This window comes from Chamaea fasciata, unplaced genomic scaffold (assembly GCF_029207755.1).
Source record: "Chamaea fasciata isolate MVZ Bird 193981 ecotype frontalis unplaced genomic scaffold, bChaFas1.0.hap1 SCAF_16, whole genome shotgun sequence".
Taxonomy (NCBI): Eukaryota; Metazoa; Chordata; class Aves; order Passeriformes; family Sylviidae; genus Chamaea; species Chamaea fasciata.
The window spans coordinates 15,164,097-15,191,864 of NW_027094101.1; the positions used below are offsets into that span (position 1 = coordinate 15,164,097).

Sequence of the window (27,768 nt, forward strand, 5' to 3'; positions counted from 1 at the left end):
AAGGCACTTTGTGAGTGCTTACTCAGGTATAGCCTTCAGCTTTTTATTAAGCTCAGTATTCACATGGAAGCCTAATGCTTGCAGGATTTTTTTATCACCTTTTTGATGATAAAATAGATGTCAGGCATTGGTAAATGTGCTTGGTTTGGACTTGTTTACTGCTCCTCAGAGCTCCTGCTTTGGGTGGGGGGGGAGGTGGACAGTGGGTTCTGCACCAGCAGTTTTAAACTCTGCCTGAGCAACTATTGACTATCTGCTTTTGTCAAGAGAAAAGGTGAAAATAGAGTCAGGTTGCTTTACTGCAGGAATTTGGCACAACCTCCAGCGTATTGATTGAAGAATGATCCATAAAGATTGATTTGCCAATTTTTTAGTGGTTTTTTTCCTGTTTTCAGTCAAAATCCTGTCTAGGGGTTTGGCCATTCCTGTGTATATGGAGGTAAATTAGGCACTTCTCTAATTAAACAGTAATACCAAAAGCTTTATAGAGAGGTTTCCTCTTCCTATGATAGAACTTTTTAGATCCGAAATGAGCTCTGCACAGAACCTTTGACTTGAATTTTGTGTAAGGGGAGATAAAGGAGCTCCTGTGTGGCTTTCCAGTTTGTGTTTACTCTGTAAATAACACCTTTGAGTTCTTTCTTTTTGGGGACAGGGAACCAGAATCTGGACTGGGGTTATTTCTGCTTGATCCCAACAGTCATGGTCTCCTTTAGCTTGAAGAATAAGAAGATTCTTCAGGTTTCATGTTAGGCATCATCAGTTTTCTCTCCAGTGCTACTGAAGGAGGAGGTTGAAGTCTTTTCATTTCCTTTTAAGTAGTTTTTAACAGAGAAAAGGAAGTCAAAAGCGAAGAATGAGCAGCACTTTGATTTTTCTGCTCCAGGACCAATGCTGCCTGACAGAATGATTAATGGATGCTGGAAAGTTTCAGAGCAGGGGAGCTCAGTCCTTCCTCTTTGCAGGATATCTGGAGCATTGCTATGGAGAGCGATTCCTTTTTCATTCCCAGCCCAGCCTGAGGGGACAGATTCCCAGCAACCACTGTGGAAGTGGCAGTCCTTATGTGAGAGAAAGAGACATCAATTCAGAATTGTCATCACTGCAGAGTAAAGATGCACCTGATTTACAGCACAGTCATCCTGGGACACAACTACAGCTATTACACTGTTTTATTGGGGGTTAAGCTAACCCAAACTGCAAGTATATACAGACAGAAAAGGCCAGAGCAGACAATTACAGCTGGTTTTAGTATCAAAACCCACTGATTACTCTCAAACATTGTTTTGCTCCCTTGTCTGTGTGAGATTCCCATCCTGTGATCCTGCAGTTTGCCCCCAGTACTTACAAATCACAACGCACTTGGAAAAAACACCCCACTTGAATTCTGTTGTCTTCTACAGGATCTAAATGAAGTGTGATTAAGGCTTTTTGGTTTCTGTTGCTTGACATTCAGTCACTTCCCAGGGGCAGCAGCAGCCTTGGATCCATGCTGGGAATTACAGGAAGGAAGGAAGGATGGATGTGTGTCCACATGTCCATGTGTACAGTTGGATCCTCAGAACCTCTTGTTTCCAGAATTCAGGAAAATCTTGTTACAAGGCTGAGACAGCTCCTGTTGGTCTCAAAATTCCAGTTCTGTTTGCCAAGCCTATATAAATAGCTGTAGAATAGTTACATCTGGCTGCACATCATAGAGAAAATCACAGCTGCTGTGGGCTGGAATCGTCTGCCACCTGATCCCAACTTTATCTGTGAAAAGAAACACTGGGAATCATATTTATGCTTAATCAAATGAAGAGCAAAAGCTGTGTGACAAGTTCTGTAAGTAGAGATCTTTAGCCAGCTGTGATCGACAGGCAAATGCTTAGGAGTGTTTTCTAAAAAATCCATCAATGCCTCTGCTGAACACTCAGTGTCACTCTATGAATTAATCAGAATTTCATAGAATATCCTGATTTGAAGGAACCCACAAAGGATCATCAGGTCCAGTTGGTGAACACCAGCTGAACAGCAAAGAGACTGCAAAAGACAGGCTTTAGAAGTGTGTATGAAGAAAAATCCCCAAATCTCTATTTTACTTAATCTCTAGTTGGGGGTTTTAACCCTCAAAGAACAGGTGAGATAAGATAAAGGGTTTAGGCTGCATCTCAGGTGTTATCACTGTGACAGTGCAGCACTGATGGCTCCCTCCTTTAAGCTTAAACCGTTTTTTTACTTTCCTGTTGGCGCCAGACTTACAAATCATCCCCCACAGATACGAGCTGTGATAGCCAGGATGTACCTAAAGGGGAGTTCCAAGCTCCTGCTGAAATCCATGTGCAAAAGCTACTGCTCTTGAATCCAGCTCTAGGATAAGATCCTGCTCCTCTCTCCCACTGAACAAGTAATGGGGAAAGAGGCAAAAAGGCAAAACTGTTGAACACTGGATGAACAGGCACCCACCCAGCTCAGCCTGGAACAGCTGATACGTGTCTGGATTGCGGATTGTGGAAGCAATGAACACCTCAGGAGCTTTCCCGTCTGTTCTGGAGGTGGAGAGTTTCTGTAGCATCCCAATGAGGGCTAAAATTATCTCAGGATCATACACCACATCTACAAAAAAAAAAAAAAAAAAAAAAAAAAAAAAAAAAAAAAGAAACATACAATATTTATTGAGAATTGAGCAAAAACCAGAATAAAAACTGTAAAGCAGAAATACAATCTTCACAGTGCAGGAGAATATTGATATTTTATGGGCTATGCCCTCATCACTAAGAGTCAGTGCTCCTTTTTGTAAATGGATTGTCAGATATTTTATTTAAGCCCATCCTAAGGGAGGCAGCAGAACCACGGAGTGTTGGTGCTCTGTTCCCACTGCCCTTGGCAAAACAAACCTGCCTTGTTAGAAATGAATGGTTTAGAGGCTGATGCCAAGGACTTACAGAGGTTTTCCTCTGGAGTCATTCCCTGGAGAGCAGAAATGGTGGTGAGAGGTCAGTGAAGACCAAGGGGAGCAGAATGCTGATGCTCAGAGAGGGCTGCTCCTACCCAGAGGTGTCCAGGTGTGCGTACCACTGCGGTTACTCGTGCTGCAGTGTGCTGAGGGCACATCCTGCTGCAATGAGTAACAGCAAATAGCAGAGAGATGTCAATGCCCCTCAGTTCTTGCCTTCAGAGTCCGGCTGGGGCTGGTTTGGGCACAGAGCAGTGACACTGGCTTTAGGTACCATGCAGTGACTTCATCTTACTGAATTCCTGTTCACTGCAGCCTGTGATACCTTGGATACCTGGATTCTCTGGCTTTTCTTTGCAAAGCTCCAAATCAGGGTGTAAGACCTACAGCCGAGACCTTCTGCTCTCACTAGGTTATCACCACTATTGTCCTACTGTCACTAGATTTTCCATGATTGGATTTTTTATAAAACTCTGAATTTATACACAGACAAGTCCAAAGAAAGTCTGTAGCTGGTTTTTGTTATTCTGTTATTCCTCAAGAGGCTGCCAGGGTCGCTGAGCCCTGCCCATCCCTGCTCCTGATGAGTGGGTGCGGTACCTGCTGCAATGACAACGTCAGCTCTGAGACCCAGCAGTTGTTTTTCTGTCACTGAGCCCCAGTCAAGCTCAGCAACAATCACTTTTGGGTTTTGGCACTTCTCTCCTTCCACCTCCTGTCCCTGGGACTCTGTTTGGATGCTCCAGGTCACGTCAGGCTCTGGTATGAAGCCGTTCAGCCGGATGTTCTCTCCCAGATGTCTGAGAACACGGGGGTGGCAGTCACTAAAGATGAACGTCCTGGGTTGGCAGGTCTTGCAGATGGCAATTCCAGTGAAACCAATCCCACTCCCTAATTCCAGGATTGTCCTGAGGGTAAGAGAGTAAAATGTACTATTAGGATTCTACACTGAGTTGGAAATCAAAACACTCTAAATATAATTAAAGGTAAAATCAGTTCCAGATAATTACAGTAATTTTTGCGTGAACCAGCCACAGTATAACCTTTGTCCCAAGCAACTGGAGAGTTGGGAATAAAGGAGGGTGGAATTTTCAGCATAAAATTAATTAGCTGAAATGCCGATTTCTGTAAGGCACAAAGCATTCCCACCACAGGGATGAGAGACATTCCCACCTGGCTTTAGCCATCTGCAGCACAGTTGTTTCCACCTGAGCTGGCCCTTCGGATTTTAGTCAGTGGAGAGAAATAGACATTGAGCAGCAGCAGAGTTCCTTCCCCTGTGAGCTTAATTATTATGAAATTACCTTTCCTCAAAAATCCTTGCTTTTCTGACTGCTTATAAATAAAGTAGAAATGATGTGATCAGAGCTGCAGACTAATCATCTAACATAGATAATCCTTGGTGAATCCCATCATGGAGTGAAGGTCGTTAGTTAAATTACTGAAAACTGAACAGCTGACCTCACAGAGCAGGTCAGACTGCACAGTGCAAGCGTTTGATCCTAAACCATGTCTTGACAGGTCCTCTCCTGGATTAAAGTTTGGCAGAACAGACAAGAGCAGCCATTACTCAGCAGCAAAAGCTGAGCAGCAATAATTTCAGTTATTTGGGGTATATAGTCTGTTCTTAAATAGTTCTGTTATTAAATTACAGTTGTGTAACTCACAATCAGAGGGCTGGAGCCCCTCTGCTCAGAAGCCAGGCTGGGAGAGCTGGGGGTGCTCACCTGGAGAGGAGAAGGCTCCAGGGAGAGCTCAGAGCCCCTTCCAGGGCCTAAAGGGGCTCCAGGAGAGCTGCAGAGGGACTGGGGACAAGGGGATGGAGGGACAGGACACAGGGAATGGCTTCCCACTGGCAGAGGGTAGGGCTAGAAGGGATATTGGGAAGGAATTGTTCCCTGAGAGGGTGGGGAGGCCCTGACACAGGGTGCCCAGAGAAGCTGGAAGTGTCCAAGGCCAGGCTGGACGGGGCTTGGAGCAGCCTGGGATGGTGGAAGGTGTCCCTGCCCATGGAATGATATCCCTTCCCAGCCAAATCATTCAGTGATGCCACAGGAATGAACACCTCTCTGCTCACTGCTCCAGCCCTGCTGCTGCCATACCTGTCCCTGAAGAGGCCAGGGTTGTGCAGAGCCCACTGGGCCAGGTGCAGAGCTGCCTCCCACGTGACGAGCCCTGTGGTGCCCCCGGAGATCAGCGCCGTGCTCTCCGAGAGGCTCACACAGTCCCCCGTGGGCTGCAGGACAGGGAGGGCAAAGATGGATCAACACAGGCCGTGGAGTTAGAGTTTACAGTCAATAGTAGCACCTAAAAAAGGCAGGAAGCACTCCAGGCTTCAGGCCTGCTGTTTTTAAAGCCAGTTATTGCTTAGTTTGAGTGAGTAAATGTGGTTTAGAACAGTGCAGTGTCAGTTTTTACCAGTAAGTAGTTTTTGTAACAGTGAGAACATTCCTCTTCTTTTAGAACATCCGCCAGTGCCTCGTAGAGTTCATCCAGGGGTTCAGCTGCTGTGGATTCAAGCTGCGGGGAGGAGAACAGGGCAGCTCTGAGCATCACACTGTCATGAAACAGAAAACAATTGCACTCTAAGCCCCATTTTAGTACAGTGTATTTACACTGAATGTTGTCGTTGATTATTACATGAGGTATTTTCAAGGGAAAAAAAAACAGACAAAACAAGTGAAATACAAGCTGAAAAGCAAGAGGTACCTTCTTGATGAGCTCAGTCAGGAAGCACCTCCTGTACTTGGCTGAAGGGGGATATTTGACACACAGAGGGTGAAGAATTGTCTACAATGAGAACAGCCAGGGAAACCAATTACACAGGGCAGGGTTTAGGAAAGGCACTAAGGACCAGAGAAGAACCATGAACTGGCTCTGGGTGCCATGAAATGCATTGGAATTTAATCTGTACAAGAGATGCTAAGCCAGAAATTGAAACAGGATGATTTCTGGCAGGTTTGTGAGTTTACAGATCCATGGCCACGAATTTCTTACTTTTTGTGGCAACAAAAATCTCACTTTTCAATAGAGTGAAGATGAAAATGGAATGGAAATAATCCAATTTACTGTCCTCCTTCTTTTGCTCCTCTCTTCCTTCTTTCCGTTTTGGTTTGCTGCCTGATTTGTGATCCCCATCTGCAGGGCCATTCCCTGTATCCCCGAGAACCCAGGAGCGGCCGCGCGGACTGTGCCATTCACCACAACAGTGCTCTGCCACGCGGGTCTCGCTTTTGATCTAAGAACATCCAAACAAATACCAGGCAGAGAAGGAAATCTGCAGGTCTGCGGGGCCTAACGAAACACCGCGACACCAGGTCACCGGTCTCTATTTCTGAGCAATGCCGGCGGCTTTGGGACACGCGCTGGCACCGCCCGCTGGTGGCACGGGGGTGACTCCGAGCTGTCCCTCACCTTGTCCAGAATATCCGCCAGCAGCGCAGAGTCCGGCGCGGTGCGCAGGCTTTGTTCGAGTTCCTGGAACAGGACAAATGAATAAAGAACGCCGCGGTGCCGCCTCCCCCCCGCCCGGCCCCCCGCCCGGCCCCCCCCCCCCCCCCGTACCGGCCAGGGCAGCGAGCGGAGCGGCCGCGCCGCCAGGAACCGGCGCTGGAAGCGCAGCGCCAGCCCCGGCCGCGGCTCGGCCATGGCCCCGCAGGGCACGGCAGCGCAGGCCGCGGGTCCCCGGCCTCGCCCGGCGCAGCCCCCGGAGCAGGAGCCGCCCAGAGGGCGGAGCGGCACCGCCCGACCGCGGCTCGGGGCGGGAGCGCCTGAGCGGGGATCGAACCCGCGACCCCGCGACACGGCCCGGCTCGGCCGCGGAGCTGCCCCGGCCGGAAGGGGGCGCCACGACCCCGCTGCGCCGGACACGGACCGAGACCGAGCGGGAACGGCGGGAAAACAAACACCGGGATCCCGGGATAAAACACCGGGATCAGGGGGACAAACACCGGGATCGGGGGATAAAACACCGGGATCAGGGGGACAAACACCGGGATCGGGGGATAAAACACCGGGATCAGGGGGACAAACACCGGGATCGGGGGGACAAACACCGGGATCAGGGGGACACCGGGATCAAGGGAGCAAACACCGGGATCAGGGGGACACCGGGATCAGGGGAACAAACGCCGGGATCAGGGGGACAAACACCGGGATCAGGGGAACACCGGGATCAAGGGAGCAAACACCGGGATCAGGGGGACACCGGGATCAGGGGGACAAACGCCGGGATCAGGGGGACAAACACCGGGATCACGGAAACAAACACCGGGATCAGGGGGACACCGGGATCAGGGGAAACATGGAATCACTGGATCAATGAATCATTGTGATTGTGGAAATAACTGTAATTATGGAATCGTGGAATCATTGGAAACATGGAAACACAGAATATTGGAATAATGGAATCAGTGGGATTGGGAAAAACAAGGCTCACTTTCTTGGTAAAATCTAAAAGCTTAATAAAAAGACAACAGGAGACAGGAATAAAGCAAAGGATTAAAAAACCCAAACCAACAAAAAACAAACCAACAAACCCCCCAAACCCAAGAGGGCGGGTGCTTGGCTCTCAGCCAAGAGCACACTCACTATTTCGAGAACACCTTTTAAACCCTTTTGCTATTGCATTAGCCCGTGCATATTCACAGACCATTACCCATTATTCAAACATTCCTTTGATTTTAGATGTTCTTTTTCTCGGTTTTAACCTTTGATTTGTCTTCATGCCATCCTGTAGATGAAATCAAAACATTTTATTTCTCCTCGTGGTTCCATCCTGTTGTTCCTACAGTCCTTGATAACAGAGCGTCAATAAATTCTTCCTTTGGGGTTCTGGTTTCTGTCACTGTTATCTTCATCCAGATAGGATAATCCACAAACGTGAAAAATCACCTAATTACCTTTACTCTTCTTTGAGTTAGTTACATGAACAAATGCATTTTAACATTACATAGTCTCCATTTTAATATAATGCTATGGCCTAAGGTATATATTTATTACACTACTATTTCTAAATTTTGTTAACAGCAAAAATAAAAACTATGTTCATACAGCGAAGTTATTCCAACATTATACATATAGCATTCATTTTAATTTTTGCATTTATAATACGCATTTATAACTGGGATGATGGAATGGTTTGGCTGGGAAGGGTGGACAGGGACCATCCCATTCCACCCCTGCCATGGGCAGGGACACCTCCCACCATCCCAGGCTGCTCCAAGCCCTGTCCAGCCTGGCCTTGGACACTTCCAGGGATCCAGAGGCAGCCACAGCTTCTCTGGGCACCCTGTGAGTCCCCTCTGAGCTGCTTTTTCCCCCGACACTCCCGGTTTCCCCCTGAGCTTCCCTCAGGGCAGCGCGGTCACCATGCCGCCATCCCCGCGCCGGCCTTGCCTGCACGCGTCACAACTGCGCGCCCTGTGACGTCACTGCCGCGCGCCGCGGCGAAGGACACGGCGCCCGAGCGGGACCGGAGCGGAGGGAGCCGAGCGGGACCGGAGCGGAGCGGAGCGAGCGGGCTCAGGCGCCATGAGCGGCTCCGCGGAGGATGAGAAGCTGCGGGTGCAGCAGCTCCGCGCCCTGCGGCGCCGCTGGCTGCGGGACCAGGAGCTGAGCCCGCGGGAGCCCGTCCTGCCGCCGCGGAAGCTCGGGCCCGTGGCCGCCTTCTGGGAGCGGTTCCTGCAGCCCGGGGATGCCTGGCGGCAGCAGGTGAGCGGCGGGCCGCGGGCACCGTGCGGCCGCTCCTGGGCCGCTGCCCCGGCTTGACTGTCCCTGTGCCCGCAGGTGCACAAGTTCTACCAGGGCGGCCGCTTCGTCATGCTGCGGGTGCTGCTCCCCGCCTGGGCCATCACCTACTACGTGAAGTACCACGTCCAGGTGCGTGCGGGGCGCGGGGCGTTTAAAGGGAATGCCCGGGAAGGGGCGAGGAAACGCTGGGAAAAGCCCAGGGCCGGGGGGTGATGCGAGGAGTGATCCCACACCGGGTGTGCGAATGTGCTGCTTGCATTCGGTTGCAGATGAAGGTTGTTTCCCGTGGCCTGTTCACAACTTATGTTTCCTTGCTGGGGGAGCACTTAGATAAAAAATCTTGTGTGACACTTCATCACAAAGAAAGACCCGTGTGACACTTCACCTGCAGAGCTGCCTCCAGCCCTGGGCCCAACAGCAGCAGGACCTGGAGCTGCTGGAGAGAGTCCAGAGGAGGCCATGGAGATGCCCCAAGGGCTGGAGCCCCTCTGGAGCCAGGCTGGGAGAGCTGGGGGTGCTTAGCTGGAGAAGAGAAGGCTCCAGGGAAAGCTCAGAGCCCATTCCAGGGCCTAAAGGGGCTCCAGGAATGCTAGAGAGAGATTTGGGACAAGGGATGGAGGGACAGGACACAGGGGATGGCTTCCCACTGCCAGAGGGCAGGGATGGATGGGATATTGGGAAGGAATTGTTCCCTGGGAGGGTGGGGAGGCCCTGGCACGGGGTGCCCAGAGAAGCTGTGGCTGCCCCTGGGTCCCTGGAAGTGTCCAAGGCCAGGCTGGACATTGGGGCTTGGAGCAGCCTGGGATGGTGGAAGGTGTCCCTGCCCACGGCAGGGGGTGGAGAGTTTAACATCCGTTCCAACCAAAACCATTCCATGATTTATGGTAGTGCCCAGCTTTTCCTGTGATGTGAGCAGAAAAGTTGTGTCTGAATTGTTCCTGTCGTGCAGGAGCAGCCCTGGGAATAACCAGGGCAGCTGTTAGTGTGGGGAGGGAAAAGGGCCAGCCCTGCCGTCCCTGGCAGCTGTGACTGTTGTAGCCTGAGGTGTTTCTCTAAGTCGTGGAAGGTTTAATGAGACTTGTGCTTAGCACAGTTTGTATTCTGGAGGGGTCACGGTGCCCATTTCTTCCAAGTAACGCTGTTCTCTTTTCCCTTTCCCTCTCTTCTCCCCCTGCTTCCAGAAATCACCGCATGGTATGGTTGTGACAAATCCTCGGATATTCCCAGTAAGTCTCTTAACACTTGTTTTACCTTCCAGCTGTGTCACACAGACGGGAAGGGCTTTCCAGGGAGGCTTATGGAGCACCTGGGAAATGTCTAGTGACAACTTTCCCAAGGGATGTGCTGTGTCCTGTGGGCAGCACGGGGACAGTGGGTTTGGGCATTTCCGTCTTGCCGTCAGTCCCTGTTTCAGTGTTACCTCCTCCGTAGCACCCAGCTGATGCGGCCCATCCTGGGTGGAAAATACAAACATTCCCTTTGGGAATGGGTGTTCAAAGCCCCAGTGATTTTTAACACAAGGAATCACACAGGAGTGGCTCTGCTTCTCCTCATTGTCACACTGAGAATGCTGGTCCTGGCTTGGTTCCAGTTGTCCCTGAAGGTCCCCCGCACTCAGGTGTCCCCAAAGAGTTGTGTCACCTCAGGTTCAGATGAGTTTCATGTAGCAGAGAGTGTCACAATGTTTGGTCTTCTCTGTTTTCTCTGAGCTGTTCCTGATTGCTGTAACAAGTCAGAGGGCAAATATTCCCACAGAAGATCAGGTCTGCCCTTTCTAACTGCTGCCCATTTTTTGCCAGAACACCTCCTAATTGTGCTCTATCTAAAATAAAATTATGAAATATTCCATCCCAAACAACCACAAAGCTACACACTTAAATTCAAGCTGTTTGCCTCTGTCTTCAGCCTAATTTTTCAGTTAGGTCAGCTCAGCAGGCCAAGACTGTGCCTGGAGCTGGAAGAAGCAGCACTGGGGCAGCAGGTTGATTTTTGAGGGATTCCATGGCTCTCCCTGGGCTGTGGGTTTGGACTCACTGATCACTGATGGAGGGGGTTATGCAATGTTATAAGTAATTTTTAAAACAAAACAGGCTCAAAATGTGTGGCTGCTTTTGTGTAGTGAAAACAAGGGGTAAAGCAAGTACAGACTCCAAGTGGTTTTGCTGTGATGTTATCCCAGCATTCTGGGAATGTTGGGTGAATGAGAGTGTTCTGAGTGAGTTGTGAGATTCTTGCCTAGGAGTGGGGACAGTTGCAGCTTCCCTGAAGGGCTGGGCTTGGCAGGGGGAGTCTGCATGCCACAGGAAATGCTCACCACGCTCTCATCCCACAGGGGGACAGGATTTTAGAGACTGGAGAGATCATGCCACCCCTGAAGGATGAGCTCCACGAGCACCACTGATGGCCAGGAGCTGATTTCCTCCTTGGGTGAGCACGGCAAGAGCTGCACCTGCTTTGTCTCTTCCATAAAAGAGTCTTTATTCTGCAATGTCTCAGCTTCTCTGTTATTTACTGTCTCCTTAGTCTGTGTCATTCCAGGTGTTTCTTGTGTTGGGGGTTCATTATTGTTGGATCCTGGGCATCTCCAGTGCCTTTACTCACCTTTCAGTGAGACCTGGCAGCAGGACAATGTGGGCCTTGAGGTGACCAGAGAGACCCTCTGGATCCCAGGGATTTTGGAACATGCTGCTCCAGGGAGCAGAGTCATGCTGAGCTCCTCACGCACACTTGGTTCTCCTCTCCCACTCGACCAAACTCTTTCTACCATCCCATTCTGGCAGACTTCCAGTCTGTCTTCTAAGGAAGAAAACTTAGCTTCCACCTCTGCCATCCCACCTCTCTGCCTAGGGAGGGTGGCAGAAGAGGCACTGCTGCCAAAAATCCTTTTTACCACTCTTTCCTCTGCCTTCAGCCCTTTCTGAGGAGGAGTCTTCCAGCCCCCACACACCTGGGGCACTTTGTATTGGGAAGACTGGTCTCTCAGAGAGCAGGGAGCCAGAGGCAGTGATCCCTGTGGATCCCTTCCAACTCAACATATTCTATGATTTGAAGTGTTTTAGTAGCTGTGTTGGGGATAGGAATGGTTGAACCAGCAATCCAGAGGATAACCTGGGGGGCTGTGACAGAATTCCCTCATGGAGCCGTGAGAGACCAGCCCAAGTGTGTGGAGCAGGGGACAGGTCAGAGCCCCTGTACTGTGTTTGGGGACAGCCACACCCTTCATAATGATGCTGGTAGGGACTCAAACCATCAGGACTGTGGCAAACACAGGGAAAACTGTCCAGCAGTCAAAGGAGGTCAGGGAGGCTGTGGACCCCAGGCCCAGGACCTTGCCAAATCCACGTCCCCTTGTTTCCTTGGGTAAACAGTGGCTCAGGGTAGGACAGCAAGTGAGGATTGAAGTGGTGGGGCAGTAGGATCCTCTGGGTCATCACTGGGGAAGGTTGGGGGTCGCTGGGGGGGCTGGAGAGGGAGCAGGGACTGTTGGGGAGCACTGGGAAAGTAAGGAGTCAGGGGGGAGACTGCGTATTGATGGGCTGTTGATGGGTGGTAGGGTTCATAGAGGGGCTGCAGAGGGATGAGACCTGTCCTTCCCAAGGCCCTGACGGTCCCTGTCACTACCCCTGCCCCAAGGTGTGCCCAAGGGCCACAGCGAGTGGTGTGGCCTTGGGCACTGACCTCCCTGGGGTCCCCCGACACCTCCACCCCACTGATGACAGCCGGGGTATCCCAAATCTCCGAGGTCCCCATGCACTTGTGCAGTGCTCATGAGGAACCGGGGACTGTGACATCTCCTGGGGACACCACACACCCATGGGGATGCCTGATACTCCCAGAGCTCCCACATTCCCCCAAGAAGGCCCTGATACTCCCAGGACTCTCAAATTCCCCTAAGGAAATCCTGACAACTCTCCTCCTCTAGTGAGAATTCCCCCAGGACTACAAGGAATTCCTGGTACCCCCAGAGTGCCATAAACATTCCCACAGCTCCAGCACCCCAAGAGACAGCCCAGTCCCCCGTGTCCCCATGATTTGGGGCCCAGGGGGCCATTTTAGGCCGCAGACTCAGTCCCAAGGACAGGTGTGGGGCCCTGGGATCACCTGGGGGTTTTGGAACAGACAATCCTCCCTGAGTAGAGGGGATGGATACCTTTCCCTCTAGCAGGGAAAGGTTTGAGTGTCATAACCACACCAAAAAAGATGGAGCACACTGAACGTATCCTGGCACAGCTGCAACAGGACCATTCATCTCTGTCCCCTCAGCTGTCCCACTGCAGATGACAACACGTGGCACTGGGTGAGCAGGAGGAACCATGAGCCTCATGTCAGACCACACACTGCTGACAGCTGCTGCACCTCTGCAACCACCATGTGCCTCCATAAATACAGTCTGGATCTTCCCTGGGGCATTCCGGTACCTCTCAAAAGTCTTCAAGTCCAATTTCCCTCACACCAAAAATGTGGCTGATGCATTCTCTTGACAGTGAAACTCTTCTGGGTTGAAGGAATTTTAAAGCTCATTTTGTCCCACCCCCTGCCACGGGGACACCTTCCACTATCCCAGGTTGCTCCAAGCCCTGTCCAGCCTGCTACTGGACATTTCCAGGGATGGGGCAGCCACAGCCTCTCTGGGCAGCCTGTACCAGGGCCTCCCCACCCTTATACAATATATACACGTTAGAGATTTAGTAAAGGGTTGCATTTCCTTGCACCTGCCTTGCTGCAAAAAGCCTTCCATTGCAACAGCTCCAGGAGGAAGATCTCCTCCCAAATCAGTGATGGATCATGACTTTCTGTCCTGCCCTTTGACAGCCATCAGGAATTCCTCGTGGTGCAGGCTGCAGGAGGGCGGAGGGCAGGTACCAGGAAAGAGTCACTTGCCAGTGTGGAGGTCACAGCAGAGCTGAGAACGGAGGGAAGGCTCATTCAGGCTTGGTGTCCTGGGAAACGAGGACTGGAAGATCCTGGGATGTGGAAGATGCAAACCCTTTCTCACCTGATGTGCCTCAGGCAGGAGCTGCTGGTTCCAGCACTGCCAGAACACAACAGGAATTCTCCCTGTGCATCCTCCAGTCCCTGGGTGTGCCCCCCTGTGCTTGGCCAGCTGGGTCTGCTCCAGGCCACCTCCCATCCTCTGGGCTATCCCGTGGCACAGCAGCTCAGGATTAGTGCCAGGGGAGCTCACAGAGAGATCCAGAGCCGTGTCTGGGCTGACACACATTGATCCATGGCTGGTTGGATCTCAGCCGTGCGAGTCCATGCTGTGGGGAGAGCTGGATGACATTCTCCTCTGTCAGACCTGGGAAGAGGTGGTGGGTGGGGGAGAACCTTTGCAGCCAAAAGAAAGTCAAAAAAAGCTCGGGATGGCCCAGGCAGCCCAGCCAGCTCCAGGAAAAACCATGGAATGGTCATTTTAGGAGACATGGCAGGTGGAGGGAACGCTGGGGAACGGTCAGTGTGGAGTTACAATGCTTGAAAGTGATTGTTTTCTGTGATGAGGATTGCTCAGGGCAGAGCAGGAGGTGACATTCCCCTCACCTTCAGCCAGGCCTTCAGCCATGGCATTCCTTCATTCCCAGGAATGCAGCTCACTGCAAGATTGATGTCTGCTGCACCAGCTGAATATTTGATTCATTTTGTCATCAATTACAGGAACAGGAATTTGTCTGGAATAACTGGAATCCTCCATCTTTCTCCGGTGCTCATAGATGCGATGAGCACTGCCAGTTATGGGCCTCAGTTTATCCAGCTGAAATTAGGGAATGTGGATCCCAGTTCATTGAATTTCTGACAGGCTGGGAGAGTGGGGGAGTTCACCTGGAGAAGAGAAGACTCCAGGGACACCTCAGAGCCTCTTCCAGGGCCTAAAAGGGCTCCAGAAGAGCTGGAGAGGGACTTGGGACAAAGGATGGAGGGACAGGACCGGGGGAATGGCTTCCCACTGCCAGGGTTAGATGGGATATTGGGAAGGAATTGTTCCCTGAGAGCGTGGGGAGGCCCTGGCAAGCTGTGACTGCCCCTGGATCCCTGGAAGTGTCCAAGGCAAGGCTGGACAGGGCTTGGAGCAACCTGGGATAGTGGGAGGTGTCCCTGGCCAAGGCAGGGGGCAGAATGAGATGAACTTTAATGTTCCTTCCAACTCAAACCTTCCCATGATTGTAATTCCTAACTGAACACGCTGAAATCATCCACTTTTTGAAATCACCTTCTAACAGGGCAAAATTTGCTTCATACATTTATTCTCTAAATAATGAGGGCCAGGCTGGTGACATAATTCCAGCCAGGCCCTCCCTGCCATGCCGGAGCTGGGGTCTGTGCTGTGTAGATGTTGAAGCCCACAGGAGCTGCAGGGACTCCTCTGCTGTGCTCTCACACTGCTCACACTCAATAATCCTGAGTATAACAAAAGAAGCTGAACCCAGATCCCCACACATGGGCATGTTTTGGGTGCTTTGAGGAGCCAACTGCTAGTCCATAAGGCTGAATAGATCAGGGATGAAGACACCCAGGAGGTCTGATGTGACCTGTGGGGCCAGGACCTGGACACCTGAGGCAGCCACTGAATGTGCCCAAGCTCCCACTCCAGCTAATGCTCCGTAGCTGGTGACAGATCTTTCTGGAAATGCCCACCGTGGTGGAACCAGTAGATTCTTTTAAACCCAAATTCTCCCTTTCCCCAGTGGATCCTGAGAGGTTTTGCCCTGCAATGGGCAAGGCAGCCCCACTGGCTGTGGCAGGATTCCTGGGGATGTCCTGTGCAGGGCCAGCAGCTGGACTTGATGATCTTGGTGGGTCCCTTCCAGCTTGGGATACTCCATAATCCTGTGATTTTGGGGATACCTGCTCTGCACTGCTGGAGCAGCCAGCCCTTGGTTTCCCCAGTTTGGGAATCCCATTTGTGAGCGAGGGCAGCATGGGACTGCTTCTTCCCTGGCTCACTCCAAATAACAGTGGCAGAACTGCATCTGCAGGCTCTAGAAAAGATCTGTCTTCACGTAAATGGGTTGATGCGACTGGCACATCTTACAGAGGGATGAAGGGAAGCCCAAGCTCTTTTTGGTCCCTGCATTGTCCTACAGAAGGTCTCGTGAACATTCGCCATTTCAGCACCCCTCAGCTGCCCACAGAGAAAGCCTGGGGTGCCCTTTGGGAAGGGTCCAACAGCCTAAAGAGAACATTTTCCCCGTTTAGCAGCTGTCATGTTTCACTTAGCAGCCAGTAATCCGCCTCCAAGTCTGGTGGCTTAAATGATGTGTCTTTTGCTGGAACAACGACCACTGATTTCCCATCAGGGCGTGCTGGACCAGCTGGGCGGGGTCCCTTCTGGAACCCCCTTCACTCGTGGCTCCGGGAGGCAGCACGGTGAGTGCAGCAGGTGCTGCACGAACTGCTCCCACCTCTCATCTCCGTGGGGTGGGAGGCTTTGAAGGTGCTCCTTAACCCGGCGAGCCTGGCCTCAGCTGGGTCGGGATGTGGGTCTGGACTCCGAGGCTGGGTGGGGCTGCCGGCCCCACCTGCAGCTGCCCGAGGGCCGCGGCCCGGTCCCGCTCCCGCCGTCCCGCGCCGAAGCGCGGCCGCACATCGCCCGCAGCGCCGAGCAGCTCCCTGCCGGCTCCACCTTCGCTTCATGTGCCGCCAGGTCATTAAGAACTGTAATTACGAGCGGCTTCTGCCCAGGTTGGCTCAGCCGCGGGCTCTGATCCTCAGAGGGAACGCCCGGATCCTCCAACCCCTCACGGCGGCACCTTCCAGGGCAGCGGGCGGGGACGCTGAGGGGCGCACGGACGCTCCGTGGGAGGGCTCAGGGCCACGCACCCGTCTTTCCCAAACCGCGACTCCGGACGAACGGAGCCGCGGGATCCCCGGAACGCGCCAAAACCCCGCGGGACGCTCCGGGACCCTCAGCCCGGGGAGGTCCCGCCGCCCCCGAGGGCAGCGCCGCCCGCGCTGCGACCCCCGGCCGGGGGGCGGCGCTGTCCCACGGGCCGCAAGGCACGCTGGGAGTCGTAGTCCTCGCCCACCTCACAGCACCCGCCGCCCCTCACCGGCCGCTCCGGCCCCCGCCCTCCGCGCGCCCGGAGCTCACCGGTCCCTGGGCCCCGAAGCACCGCCGCTGCCCGGGGCTCCGCCGGGCCTGCCCCGACCCCGAACCGCCCCTCCCGGTGCCCCGCTCGGCCGCCGCTTTCCGCTTCCTGCGCGCGGCGCCCCTCGGGGCTCGTAGTCCCGCCGCGCTATTCACGACGGTCCCTGCGCCGTCTCCGCGCCGCACGCCCGCGGCCGGGACGGGGCGCTGCGCCACGGCGGCGGCGTAGGGCGGGCGGGAGGAAGGGCCGGCGGGGCGGCCGGGGCGGGTGCGAGCTGCTCCGCCCGGGGGAACGCGCGGGGCCGGGGGGACAGAGCGGCAGCGCGGCGCCTCCACCCCCAGGTGAGCGGCGACGGGGGCGCGGGGGAGGGAGCGGGGACGGGCCGCCCGCCCGGGGCCTCCCGCCGCGGGCCGCGGCTCCCGCCCGCGCCGGGGGTCGCCCGGGGCTCTCCCGGTCGGCGGCGCCTGCTGGGCCCGGCCGCCCCCGGCCTGCCCGCACCACCTGTTGCCGGTGGGCCCGAGCGGGGGCTGGAGGCCGTGGCGGCCGGGGGGGGGCGGGCGGTGCCGGGGTCTCGGCTCGTTGCCGTGCGGCGGCCGGGGTGCCTTGCCCGGGGCTTTGGGGGCACCTGGGGGCTGCGAGGGCCCCGCTCGCACCCCAGCCCGGACACCCGCACAGCCGGAGGGTTTTTAACGGGCTTGAGGGTCGTGCGGCAGCCGGTGGGGACGGGGAGGCTTCGTGACTGCTGGAGGTAGGCTGCAGTGCCTGCCCCGCGTTCGCCCCGCGCCCGGTGCGGAGAGATCGCGGCTCCCGGCTCCTCCCGCGGGCAGCGGAGCCCCGCTCACGGCGCCGCCGAGTGCCGGCTCCGGGCTGGAGCACGCAGAGCCCCTCGCACCCCGGGCCGCCTGTCCTTCGGGTCTTCACTCACCTCCAGCTTAGACATCCGTGCTGGGGGTGAGCAGGGTTTTATGCAGAGTTTCTGACGCCTCTGCGAGTTTGCCCTTTAGAATCAGTTGGCCGGCTCTTATCCTTGAGTCTTGGACATCCTGAGGCTCTTGGGTCCCGGTGTGTGTCATCAAGACCCCTGGATTTTGCTGCACATCAGCTCAGCTGCAGTTGAAGCATCTCAGCCTCCAGGTCCTGGATTCAGGAGTCTTAGAGGATGGGATGGAACAGGCTCTATACTTGTCAGTTTACTGAGTTCTCTCCTCTCCCTGCTTCTGCTACTGGGGTATATCCCCCCAAACACCAGGAAACAACTGTTCAGGGTGATCATCCGTGGGCCTGTTAGAGGAGATGGGATAATGTGAACGTTGTGTTTGAAATGTCATGCTGTTTCCTCTAAGCGTTTTTTCAGCTGGGAATCTCACTGAAGCTTGGCGCTCCACAGGCCTGCAGGCCCAGGATGTGGCTGGGGGGATTCTCATGGTTGGACGGAACGTTGTCTGGGAACTGCTCCCTGCATGTGGCCTGGGGCACTGGTGCAGGACAGTGCTGCGCTGCTGTGGGTCAGTCAAGAGCTGATGGAGGCTGGGAGATGGATTTGGAGGGAGCCAAGGTGGAGGTGAGGGGTGCATATCCCGGACTGTGACTCTTGTGGCTCTGAGTGCAGAGATCTTGCCGTGCTTTGCACGTTGTCACCTGGGACTCGGAGGGACTTGTGCTTCGGGGCTCTGCTCTTCCCTAAACTGGAGCAGACCTGCAGTGACAGACTGGCCGCCTGTGACTCCTAGAGTCTGCTGGTGGCTTTTGTCTTGCCATTTTTTGAGATCCTGCTGAAAAGCCTGGCTCGTGCCCCTGAATGCACCAGAGCAGAGTTGAGCTCTGCCTGAGCATAACCCGTCCAAGGCATGATTCAAATTACCCTGATTTTATGTATGTGGGGATATTAACTCATTTCAAGTTGCATCAGCTTCTGTTTGTGTCCAAGGCTTTAACAGTTGAAGGCAGAAGGCAAGACCCAACATTGCTCCCTTCCCTGGGAGGGGTTGAATGGCTGGAGAGCCCTTTGAAGGTTTGATGTGACTGGCTGGGTTTACTAAGCCCGTCTGCTTTGGCAGGAGGGGAGGGCAGCTTCCTGCAGCCTGATGACTTGGTACATAAGGGAACTGGAGGTGTGGGCCAGGCACGGTGTCTCCTGAATCAGAATAAATAATGGAAAAACAACCCCAAAGTGCTAAAGTCACACGTAAAAAAGGTCAGGCATCGTGCCCAGACTTGGAGCTGTCTCCATGGTGGTGGAAGGGCTGAGTGACCCCGTGGAGGAGCCTGGATGCCCTCAGCAGATGCACTGATTACCCCTCACTCTCCTGGCTTGCTCCCCCCTTATCTTTGCTGTGAGCAGCCTTTATCTTTGCCTGGAATTCCGCTGGCTTTGCAGAAGTGGCCACGGCCCTAGTGTTCCCTCGGCCAACTGAGTGCAGTTGGCTTTAACTCGTGGAAAACACGCTGCTCTCCTCTGTTCTGGAGGTTTTGTGGGAGCTTTCCAAGTTTTCACTGGCTGCATGTGAGATCCAGAGAGAGACTCAGCCTGTGCCATGTGTCCATGGTCGTGTTGATCCCTGCTGGTGGAATCATCATCTGCTCATAGGTGGAGAAGTGCGGTTTTCCTTCCATCTTCCCGCTTCATCTGAATCCAGGCTTGGTTTTTCTGGCTTCATTCTGACCCTTCCTGTGAGGGGGGGAGGACCTCTTCCTGGGGAGGATCAGACCCTGTGGCATTTCTCCAAGTGAGGGTTTTTATGAAGCAGAGGGAAGCTGGAGTAAGGGACTGTGGCTGCCTGTGGTCAGAGGAGGCAGAATCAGTGTGTGAGCCCAGTGTCCTGCCACCATGGCTCTCTCCCAGTGCCCAGAGCTGGGGGGACCCTTGTGAGCTCCCGATTTGCTGGAGCTTGGAGCTCTGAGCAAGGTCACACTCAGTGCAGCCTTCGGTGGGAAAGCTGCTTACGCGGGTGGGACAGGTGAGTCAGTGGCTTCCTCCTCATTTTCCGTCATAATCCCACTCTCTGGAGCGAAGCGAGCTGCCTCCCTGCTCCTTGGAAGGAGGGATCTGCATCTGCCTGTGGTTGCCTCAACCTTGCTGGTTGCTGTTGGAGCCTTCCTGAGAGCTCCCTCCTCTCCAGACCACAGTCACCAAGCTGGGCAGGGAGGAGCAGGCGTCGCCGAATTTCTGTCACATTTGCTGTTTGGAGTGTTGACACTTGCCTTGCATTTAGCAATGGCAGCTGAGGAGGCCAAAAGAGGCAGAAGAGCTGCTGCCTGCTCGCCAGAAATATTTAACTCTTGCCCTCACAGCTCCCTTCCCCGCGTGCTGGCAGCTCTCAGGTTGGCTGATAGGAAATGCAGGTGGTGTTCCCAAAATTCGTTTGTGTTCAGTTGCTTAAAAGATGAGAGGGTTTTTGTGTGCCGTTTCCTCTGGAAGAAAAAAAACACTGGTGCCCTGGTGCCTGGGCAGAAGGGAGAAGGGGGAGCCCTGGCAAGGAAATAGGTTCCAGAGAAATGTGTCACCAGCAGAAAGAGCAATTGTTTTCCTGCATTTCCATGGCAGGGCCTTGTCCTGTTCAGGCAGCCTGTGTTTGACAGCCAAGATAATACATTTATATTGATGTAATTAGCGGGACGTGGAGTTTGCTGAATGGCTTGGGGGCAGCCTGCCTTTTCAGACTAACTCCAGCAAATAGATCAGGGAGGATTGGAAGGCTGCCGTGGGTTGCTGAAATTGGCCCGTTGGGTTTCTGGAGGTTGAATACATAACTGCTGATATTTCCTATTGTGCTGTACCCTGCCTATTTGAAAAGAAAATAACTCAAGGGAACATGGGGCTATTTTTGCCAGCTTGAGATGATCAAGTTTGATTTCTAAAAACTGAAGCCGAGTCTTTAGGCTTGCACATTAAAACCAGTGTTGGAACCATATCTCTGTTCCTCCACAAATGCGTGCCTCCACACTTTGCCAACGGTGTAAACTCTAATGAGTGTTCATAAAAAAAGAAAGAGCTTTTCTGTTCCTGCAGTGCAGCCCCTTTTGTAGGAAATGCTGTGGGCCTGAGCAGGCTCAGCATCAGGGATGGTGACAGTGACACTGTGTCAGGGGACTGAGCTGGTGTCCTGCCCCAGCCCTGGCATGAGCAGCCCTTGCCAAACCTTGGGGTTATCAGTGCATTCTCAGTTTGGTGAAGTAGAGTCAAAGACCTTACAGAAAAGCTGTTGTCCCCTCCAGTGATGCTGCCCAGCTGCATTTTTAATGTGTTGCGTCCAGTGGCACCAAAGTTTCCCCTTCAGCATCTTGTTCCCAGTCCCAGCCCTGGTGATTTCAGTCTACTGAGGATATCACAGGCAGCTTCCCAACTTATGTCCTTCTGCTCCTGTAACAAAAAGGTTTGCGGAGAAAGTTACCCGTGGACAACTTTGCTGGCAGCTAGTCCCCTGTGTTTGTGCTGGTCCATGGAAGTGAGAGCGCAGCACCAGGGTCCTTGTGTGCTGAGCTCTGTCCTCTCCTGTGGCCATCCACAATCCACAGAGGCTGCAGCACTGATCTGGTCAAGGTCTTGCTCTCCAGCTTGCCCCTTGTCAGTCTGCTTCCTGCAGACTCTGGCCAGCAGGCAGAGCTCGGGAAGTCCTTGGAATTCCAGCCCAGCCCAGCAGGTCTGTACTGAGCTGTTTCACTTCTTATCCCATGGTACGTGCAAGGATAATGATGTGACGTGGCACTTGGGGGGTGCTCTGTCCACTGATGTTGGTCTCACTCCCTCGTTAGCTCTCCTGAATCTCCCACCTTTCCAGTGTGGGAGCAGCTCAGCCAGTGCCTTAGAGATGCTGTGGGCCTGGAACTCCCTGTGTAGCTGCTTGGACCCTTGGGCTAGAAGGATCAGGATGATCCTTTTGAACCTGAAGGGTTCCTGAATCATTCCCTTATTTACTCATTACTGGTCCCCGTGTGGTGTCCCTTGCCCATTCTGTGCATCCTCCCTCTGCTGCTCTGGTTCCATTAGAGCACCTGTCCAGGGGTTCACCACAGGGCAGCTTTTCCTCACTGCCTGGAATTGTCACTGATGGGGAGTGCTGGAAGTGCTCTTTGTGAGTTCACCATCACCTGCCCAGGGGTATCACGCTGCATCTGATGGTGTGGCTGTGGGGCTGGTGAGCAAGGTGAAGGGGCAGAATGGGATCTCCTGCTCTGCTCCTAAAGAGGCGCACCGATCACATGCTGAATCCTTATTTTTGTCCTCCCTCCCCAATCTAAAATAGAGGAAGTAAGAGTGTGCCGGATAGCCAGACACTTATGGGCTAGAGTTCTTGTTGCCTCCATCTGCTAAAAGCCCATCCCAAAGGAGACAGCACTTTCCCAAAGCAGGAATTTCATTAAAACAGGTTGTTTTGAGAGCAGAGAGTATGAAGGGGGAAGGGGAAATATCTCGGAGGAGGGAGGTTTGCCGAGGCAACTACTCCAACGTCATGGCTTCTGGGGGTGGGATGGGCATGTTTGGCATAATCAGAGGAATTTGTACTTCAGAATCTCCAGGAGATGTAGCTGCTAATGATGTCCTGGCTATGCAGAGTAATTAACATCTGTTTCTGTATTTGAACATTCAGGCAGCGTGCCCCGCCAGACATCGCTGCGTTCCCATCCGGCCCCTCGGGAGATCCTGCCCTGTTGCTAATTGTCGAGAGCTGTCCAGAGTCCTTCTCCATCCGATCCTGCTGTGCTCCGTCCCGCTGTGCTCCCGGGGTGTGGCATTCCCTGCTCTGACAGCCTGCACCAGGATGCTGAGCAGCGGCTGCCAGCAGGGAGTAAGGCCAGTGGTGGGCATGGAACTATAAAGTCACAGCCAAAGGTTCTGAGAGCACCAGTGAAGAGTCTGAGCTGACCCAAAAGCTGTCTCCAGCTGGATGTCGTGGGAAGCACAGAGCCCTCTGCGAGCTGGAGTTCAAGGGGATGCTGATTGAGGGACCAAAAATGTGAGGTTGGTTGTCTCTGCTGGTGCCATGCTGACGGGCCGGGAGTCTCAGCAGACATTTATTCTTACATGCCTTTTTTCACTCTCTGTCCAGCAGCTTGGGACAGCAGCTGCTCCTTCCGGGCTTGGTGCGCTCCCAGTGCTTGGTGGCGGGACCTCCTAGCATGCTCCTCCAGCCGGGCCACTCAGCGGGTGCCAGCAGCAGCTGCTCGGGACCAGGGACACCAGGCTGACCCTACACAGACTGGCACTGGACCTGCCAAGCAGGAATTGTGTTGGGTGAGAGGCTTTTCTGACTCAGCTGGTGCTGGGCTGGGCTGGGAGGGGCTGGAAGGAAGGAGACCTTCTCTCCTCTGGTTTGTGAGCACAGTTACCCCGCTTCGTGTCTCTCGTGCCTCTCGTTCTTGTCTTTCTTCCTTGTTTGAATTCCTTCTTTGAGTGTTTCCATGCTGTCTATGTGAAGGCTACGTGCTCAAATGGGTGGGGATACAAATGTCCTCTGGTTTTCTCATGGCGAAGAAGAAACTGTGAGAATGGAAGTGAAATTGTGGGGTCTTCCCAAAATTGCACCTCACAGTTTTAAGCAGTGGAAACTGCACGACTGTGCCAGGGTGTGTTTGAGGCAGTGCAAGGGCAGGGCAATAAGTGAAGAAACACTGCATAGCTTTGCATGCAGTAACCACAGAGCTGTGGCAGTTCCCAGCCCACTGGGACAGAGAGGTGACTGTGTTGTGCCTGATGTGGCTGGGATGCTCTCAGCCTGGGCATTCAGAGCCTTGGGCTGTGGAGGCAGGATGGAGTGCTGGGAAGCCTGTCTGAACTGGGACCGTCGGGATACGTTTGCAGCATGTGATGGTGTTGTCCTTGGGTTCAAATGATCCAGGTTGACGTGGCCTCCTCCAGGCTGAGGCTTTGGATTCATCAGATGGACACTAGTGCTTGCTGTGTGTTGTTCCATCTGGTCTGGCTGGATGTTATGGAGTAGCTGGAGTCTTTATGTGTTGTTGATGTCCAGCCACAGCACAAGGTCTGTAGGAACCTCTCATAGCTTTGGTCAGTGAAACTGGGCCATGAGCACTCCGGTGTTTGAGTGGTGACTGTCACGAGGCAGGTGTTGGTCACATCTCCACTGTGGCTTGCTCTCATGGGTGAGAGGGATGAGGTGGCTCTTGAATCTGTTTTGATGCAGCCTTGGAATGTCTTCAAAAGCTACTGCCCTTGTTCCTGTTGCCTGACCTTGCCGTGTCTTAGCAAGCAGAGCCTGCTGGAGGGGAGCCTGGGGGTCTGCAGCACCACACAAGGTTCAGGCAGCTGGATGTGTCTGGCAAGGCACGTGGGAGTGACTCCAGTAACATTATCTCCTCTCCATCTGCTCTTTTGGTTCAGGATGCAGCCAGCAGCCCTTGGTTAAAGCTCAGCTCCCTCCCTGTGCTGGAGGTACCTCCCATGGCTGACTGGCTTTGCTCCACCATTGCCCAAACCATCTGCATTGTGTTTCAGCCCTCTCAGAGTACAACCTTTTCCTCATATGACCATTGTGTTTGTTCAAGTGACTGTTCTCAGAAAATATTACTTAAGGTGTGTGTAATTGAACACATCCTACAATTCCAGCTGTACTGGTGTAGCTGAAGAGGAGCCACTTGTGCTGGAGACAGTGAGCCAGTAAAACTACTCTGGTGAAGAGAGGGGAGGGTTGTGGTGGTGTCAGGCACTGTTTTGTTTGTATCACTTCCTTGTCCCAGGTGTTTTCCACACCTATAATTTCAATACAGTATAACCTAACAGAAGCTGTGGCATGGCTGCCACATGAGTGTGCAGAAGGATTGATGTGTTTTCAGGTGTCATCTGGAGGTGGAGAGGGGTCAGCAGTAACGCGGTGCTTCTGCATTAAATGGTTGTGCTGAGCTGTGCTTCTCTGAGCCACAACTGTGGCTGCCCCATCCCTGTAAGTGTTCAAGGCTAGGTTGGATGGAACTTGGAGCAGCCTGGTCTAGTGGAAGGTGGCAGTGGTGGTGGGAGATGGGCTTTGATGCTCCCTCCAACCCAAACCATTGTGTCATTCTATGATTCTGGAAGAGGAACTTCCTCTCTGCCCCCAGAGTCTGTCCTACCTCCTTGTTCTCTCCCTGTGCTCACTGTTCCCTGTACTCCTGGGGAAGGCAGGAGCCTCTTGTGCAGCTCTCAAAAATTCTTGTGCTTTTATCTCTTGGTTGTTTGTGATGGAAATGCCAAATGGCACCGTTGTCTGACAGGCTTCTCCCACCTCTGCGCTTGCCTGAGGCACAGCCAGAGATGTGTTGGCTTAAATCTAGGCCAGTTGGTTGGAGTTGGAAATTGGGACGTGGTGCCTGATGAAAGCCAGGAAAGGCCAAATTGCATTAAAATGGCAGAAGGAGATAGCTAGGTGCTGTGCCTGTGTGGCTTGGGCAGGGCACTGCAGTGAGGACTGGAGCTGTCTCTAGGAAGGGATGCAACTGGATGTGTCTTGGGCAAATGATGTATTTACTGTCTGTCTAATCTGTGTCTGGAATGCCTGGGGACAGTGTGCTTGGGAGACATCTCCAGCTCCTGCCTCTCAGACTTTGCTGTCCAAGTCTGTGCCCTGAGTTTTCACCAGCTGTGAGACTGTTTCTTGCTGCAACTCTCTTCCCCTCCCTTTTGCAGTGGCCAGCCCTTCATCTGCTTATCTGTCAGCTTAGCATGATCTGAAGATACAATCCCTGCTGTCCTTTTGGGAATGACCTTGTGTTTGTGCTGTGTCTGGGCCTCTATGAATTTGGGTTGCTGAGTGATGGGGAGGAAGGAACTTCATGGGTCATCAAGTCCAGTTCCGTGCTGCTGAAGACGGGCAGTCATCTCATGCAGGTCATGAACTTATTCAGGAACTAATTGTTGGAACTCACGCTGTGCTTTTTTCCCCAGTGCTTCTGGAGCAGCTGGTCTAGAGATCTGCTCTTGGAAAGGTTAGAAACCCTCCTCACACTTCAGTGTCCACTTTTCCTGGGTTGGTTTGTTGTGCCTGTGTCATTGCGGAGTGTCAGCTTGCAGATGAGATGATGACTTGCACATTTTTTTCCTTCCCTGGTTCTCTGTAACCTTTATGTCCTGCAGCAGTTGTGGCTCTGGATGGAGATTTGTCCTGAGAAATGTGCTGAAAGCTGTTTTGTTTTCCCATTTGGGCAGCTTGGGTTGGCTAGGCCCATTTGTTTCCTTGTTGTGCTTTTGAGTGTCTCGAGTGCAGGTGGAGCTGTGAGCTGCACAGTTTGTGAATGTTAGCGAGTACAGAAGAGCACTTTTTGTGCTGCTGTCATTTCTGTCTCTTTTAATGTTTGCCCTTGCTACTTGTGCCATCTTGCCCCTTCAGGAGGGAGAGATGTCAGAAACATCTGAATCAAGGTGAACCTGATAAAGCAGTGTATTGAAGAACCAGTGCCTGGCTCTTACTCGTGGCTCTTATTCATGTTTATCTCTAGCTGTGAATGTGCAATAACAACAGTTCTGTTCAGCACAGGCTGGCACAGCCTCAGACAGGAAGATCTGCTGTTTACCAAGCAACACTCTGCTATAAGTGAGAAAGAGGGGAAAAAAGTGGTTTATTGCTGCTGGGTAGCTCAGAGTGTAGTTAAACCTTTCTGAAAAAAGAGGAAACTAAGAGCACATGTGTTACTCAAGATGCATTTTTCCTGGCAAGAGTCCCATGTGTGTGCTCTTCTTGCAAAGCATCTCTGCGTATGCTCCTTCCCATTAAATCCATAGCATATTGGGAGCAGGCAGGCAAGAGCTTCCTGTTTTTATAATGCAACTGGTCTCAGCAGGCAGTCTGTCGAGGTGATTTTTCAGCCTGACATCTTTTGTAGCTGGGGCAGCCTGTGAGCTGAGTAGGATGACAGAACTCTGCTGCAAGGATTATAAACACGGGGAGGAAAAAGGTCTGGAAATAAGATCTGCTGGTAAAGCTTCTCGGGCTTGGATGCTGTGGCTCGTGTTGTTTTGTTCCTTCCCCTGTGAGTCTCTCTGTGGCATTTCCTCGCTGCTGGAGCTGGGAGGGCCCTGCCAGCCCACCCACGCCGTGGTGACGCTCTGGAGTCACCCGCAATTGGCCGGGAATTGCGGGACACGCGCGGCTCGTTGCACTTCACTGGAGCAGTGTTAATTGACTTAATAGAGCACTGGGGTCATAGGGATTTCGTTGTGTGGGTTTTCTTAAACGTGTGTGCACTCAGACCCTTCTGCAGCAGTGCCCTTGTTGCCATTTTCATGCTTGTTCAGAAACTGCTTTGCAGTTGTCAGTGGAGATAAGATTTGACGTTAACCCTTATTTTGAAAAAACCTTCCTGCTTCTCCTCTTTTTCTCCCTCCAGCTTGTGATTAAGATGCTGATTGCCCTTTCAGATCTGTGTAATCCCCTCTCTCAAAGTGACCGGGATAGATTTCCAGTAGCTCCCTGGATTATCTGTCACTGGTTTACAGTGTCCAGTGCAGGGGAAGAAGAGGAAACTTTGTTCAGACTTTGATGGTAGTTGCCCTGTGGCTAAGCTGGCTCTGCAATACATCTACTTCTCCTATTAATCTTTCACTTCAGGCTTTGGACACCTCTTCCTCTGCCTGCATACTTACAAAGAGTCAGTGCTTGGCATTAAATGCAGCTTAGCCCAACTCAGCTTCTGTGTATGAGTTTCTTCTGGGCTAAAGTTGGGCCAGAACCAGTTTCAAGGCAGCTGAAAGAAGGTAAAGACCCTCAAGCTTGCCTTTGCATGTTGGTATCTGTGGCCAGAGACATGTACTTCTGTTCCAGACTTTGTAGCACTGAGGATGAGATCCTGTTCTGTGCTGGTCTAGGACTCCAGGTTCAATTATCTTGTTACCTCATTAATAGTCCATCTGGAAATCTGCTTCCAGACAGTTCACTTCAGCTAGTGATATCTCTGCAAGTGGTGTACTGGTCTTACTTCTCACCAAGACCTGAAAAACAGCTCACTTAAAGCTTCCTGTCCCCTCCGTTTCCTGCAAGGCCAGAGTATCTGATTCTCTTCCCTCTGCCCCAG

The 27,768-nt window shown here is 53.0% G+C and overlaps 3 protein-coding genes across 8 annotated transcripts in view; 2 read left to right on the top strand and 1 right to left on the bottom strand.

Moving 5' to 3' along the window:
* Window positions 1-7: 7 nt before the first annotated feature.
* Window positions 8-6,628, bottom strand: EEF2KMT (eukaryotic elongation factor 2 lysine methyltransferase). 3 transcript variants are annotated; one of them, XM_066197883.1, is made up of 8 exons: window positions 6,500-6,599; window positions 6,350-6,412; window positions 5,645-5,725; window positions 5,354-5,455; window positions 5,038-5,171; window positions 3,536-3,843; window positions 2,446-2,595; window positions 8-1,752 (listed from the first exon to the last, which is right to left on the bottom strand). In XM_066197883.1, exons 1-8 carry the CDS (start codon window positions 6,581-6,583, stop codon window positions 1,652-1,654), a joined length of 1,023 nt encoding a protein of 340 aa, XP_066053980.1. In that variant the 5' UTR covers window positions 6,584-6,599; the 3' UTR covers window positions 8-1,651. The 3 variants fall into 3 exon arrangements, with proteins under 3 accessions (XP_066053980.1, XP_066053978.1, XP_066053979.1); XM_066197881.1 differs by lacking the exon at window positions 5,645-5,725 and having other exon boundaries at window positions 6,500-6,628; XM_066197882.1 differs by lacking the exons at window positions 6,350-6,412; window positions 6,500-6,599 and having other exon boundaries at window positions 5,354-5,492.
* Window positions 6,629-8,363: 1,735 nt separating this feature from the next.
* Window positions 8,364-11,174, top strand: NDUFB6 (NADH:ubiquinone oxidoreductase subunit B6). Its single transcript, XM_066197949.1, has 4 exons — window positions 8,364-8,647; window positions 8,723-8,815; window positions 9,868-9,912; window positions 11,019-11,174. The coding sequence occupies exons 1-4, from the start codon at window positions 8,468-8,470 to the stop codon at window positions 11,085-11,087; spliced, it is 387 nt and encodes a 128-aa protein (XP_066054046.1). The 5' UTR covers window positions 8,364-8,467; the 3' UTR covers window positions 11,088-11,174.
* Window positions 11,175-17,032: 5,858 nt separating this feature from the next.
* The window catches only part of CAPN15 (calpain 15), a 57,445-nt gene continuing 46,709 nt past the window's right edge, over window positions 17,033-27,768 (top strand). For 2 of the 4 annotated variants that reach the window (XM_066198147.1, XM_066198150.1), the window contains exons 1-3: window positions 17,033-17,111; window positions 22,359-22,729; window positions 22,818-23,002. The gene's annotated coding sequence lies outside the window, so the exon portion shown is untranslated. Of the gene's footprint in view, window positions 17,112-22,358; window positions 22,730-22,817; window positions 23,003-25,645; window positions 25,687-27,768 lie in introns of all 4 variants that reach the window. The other 2 variants (XM_066198149.1, XM_066198148.1) reach the window with 2 other exon arrangements.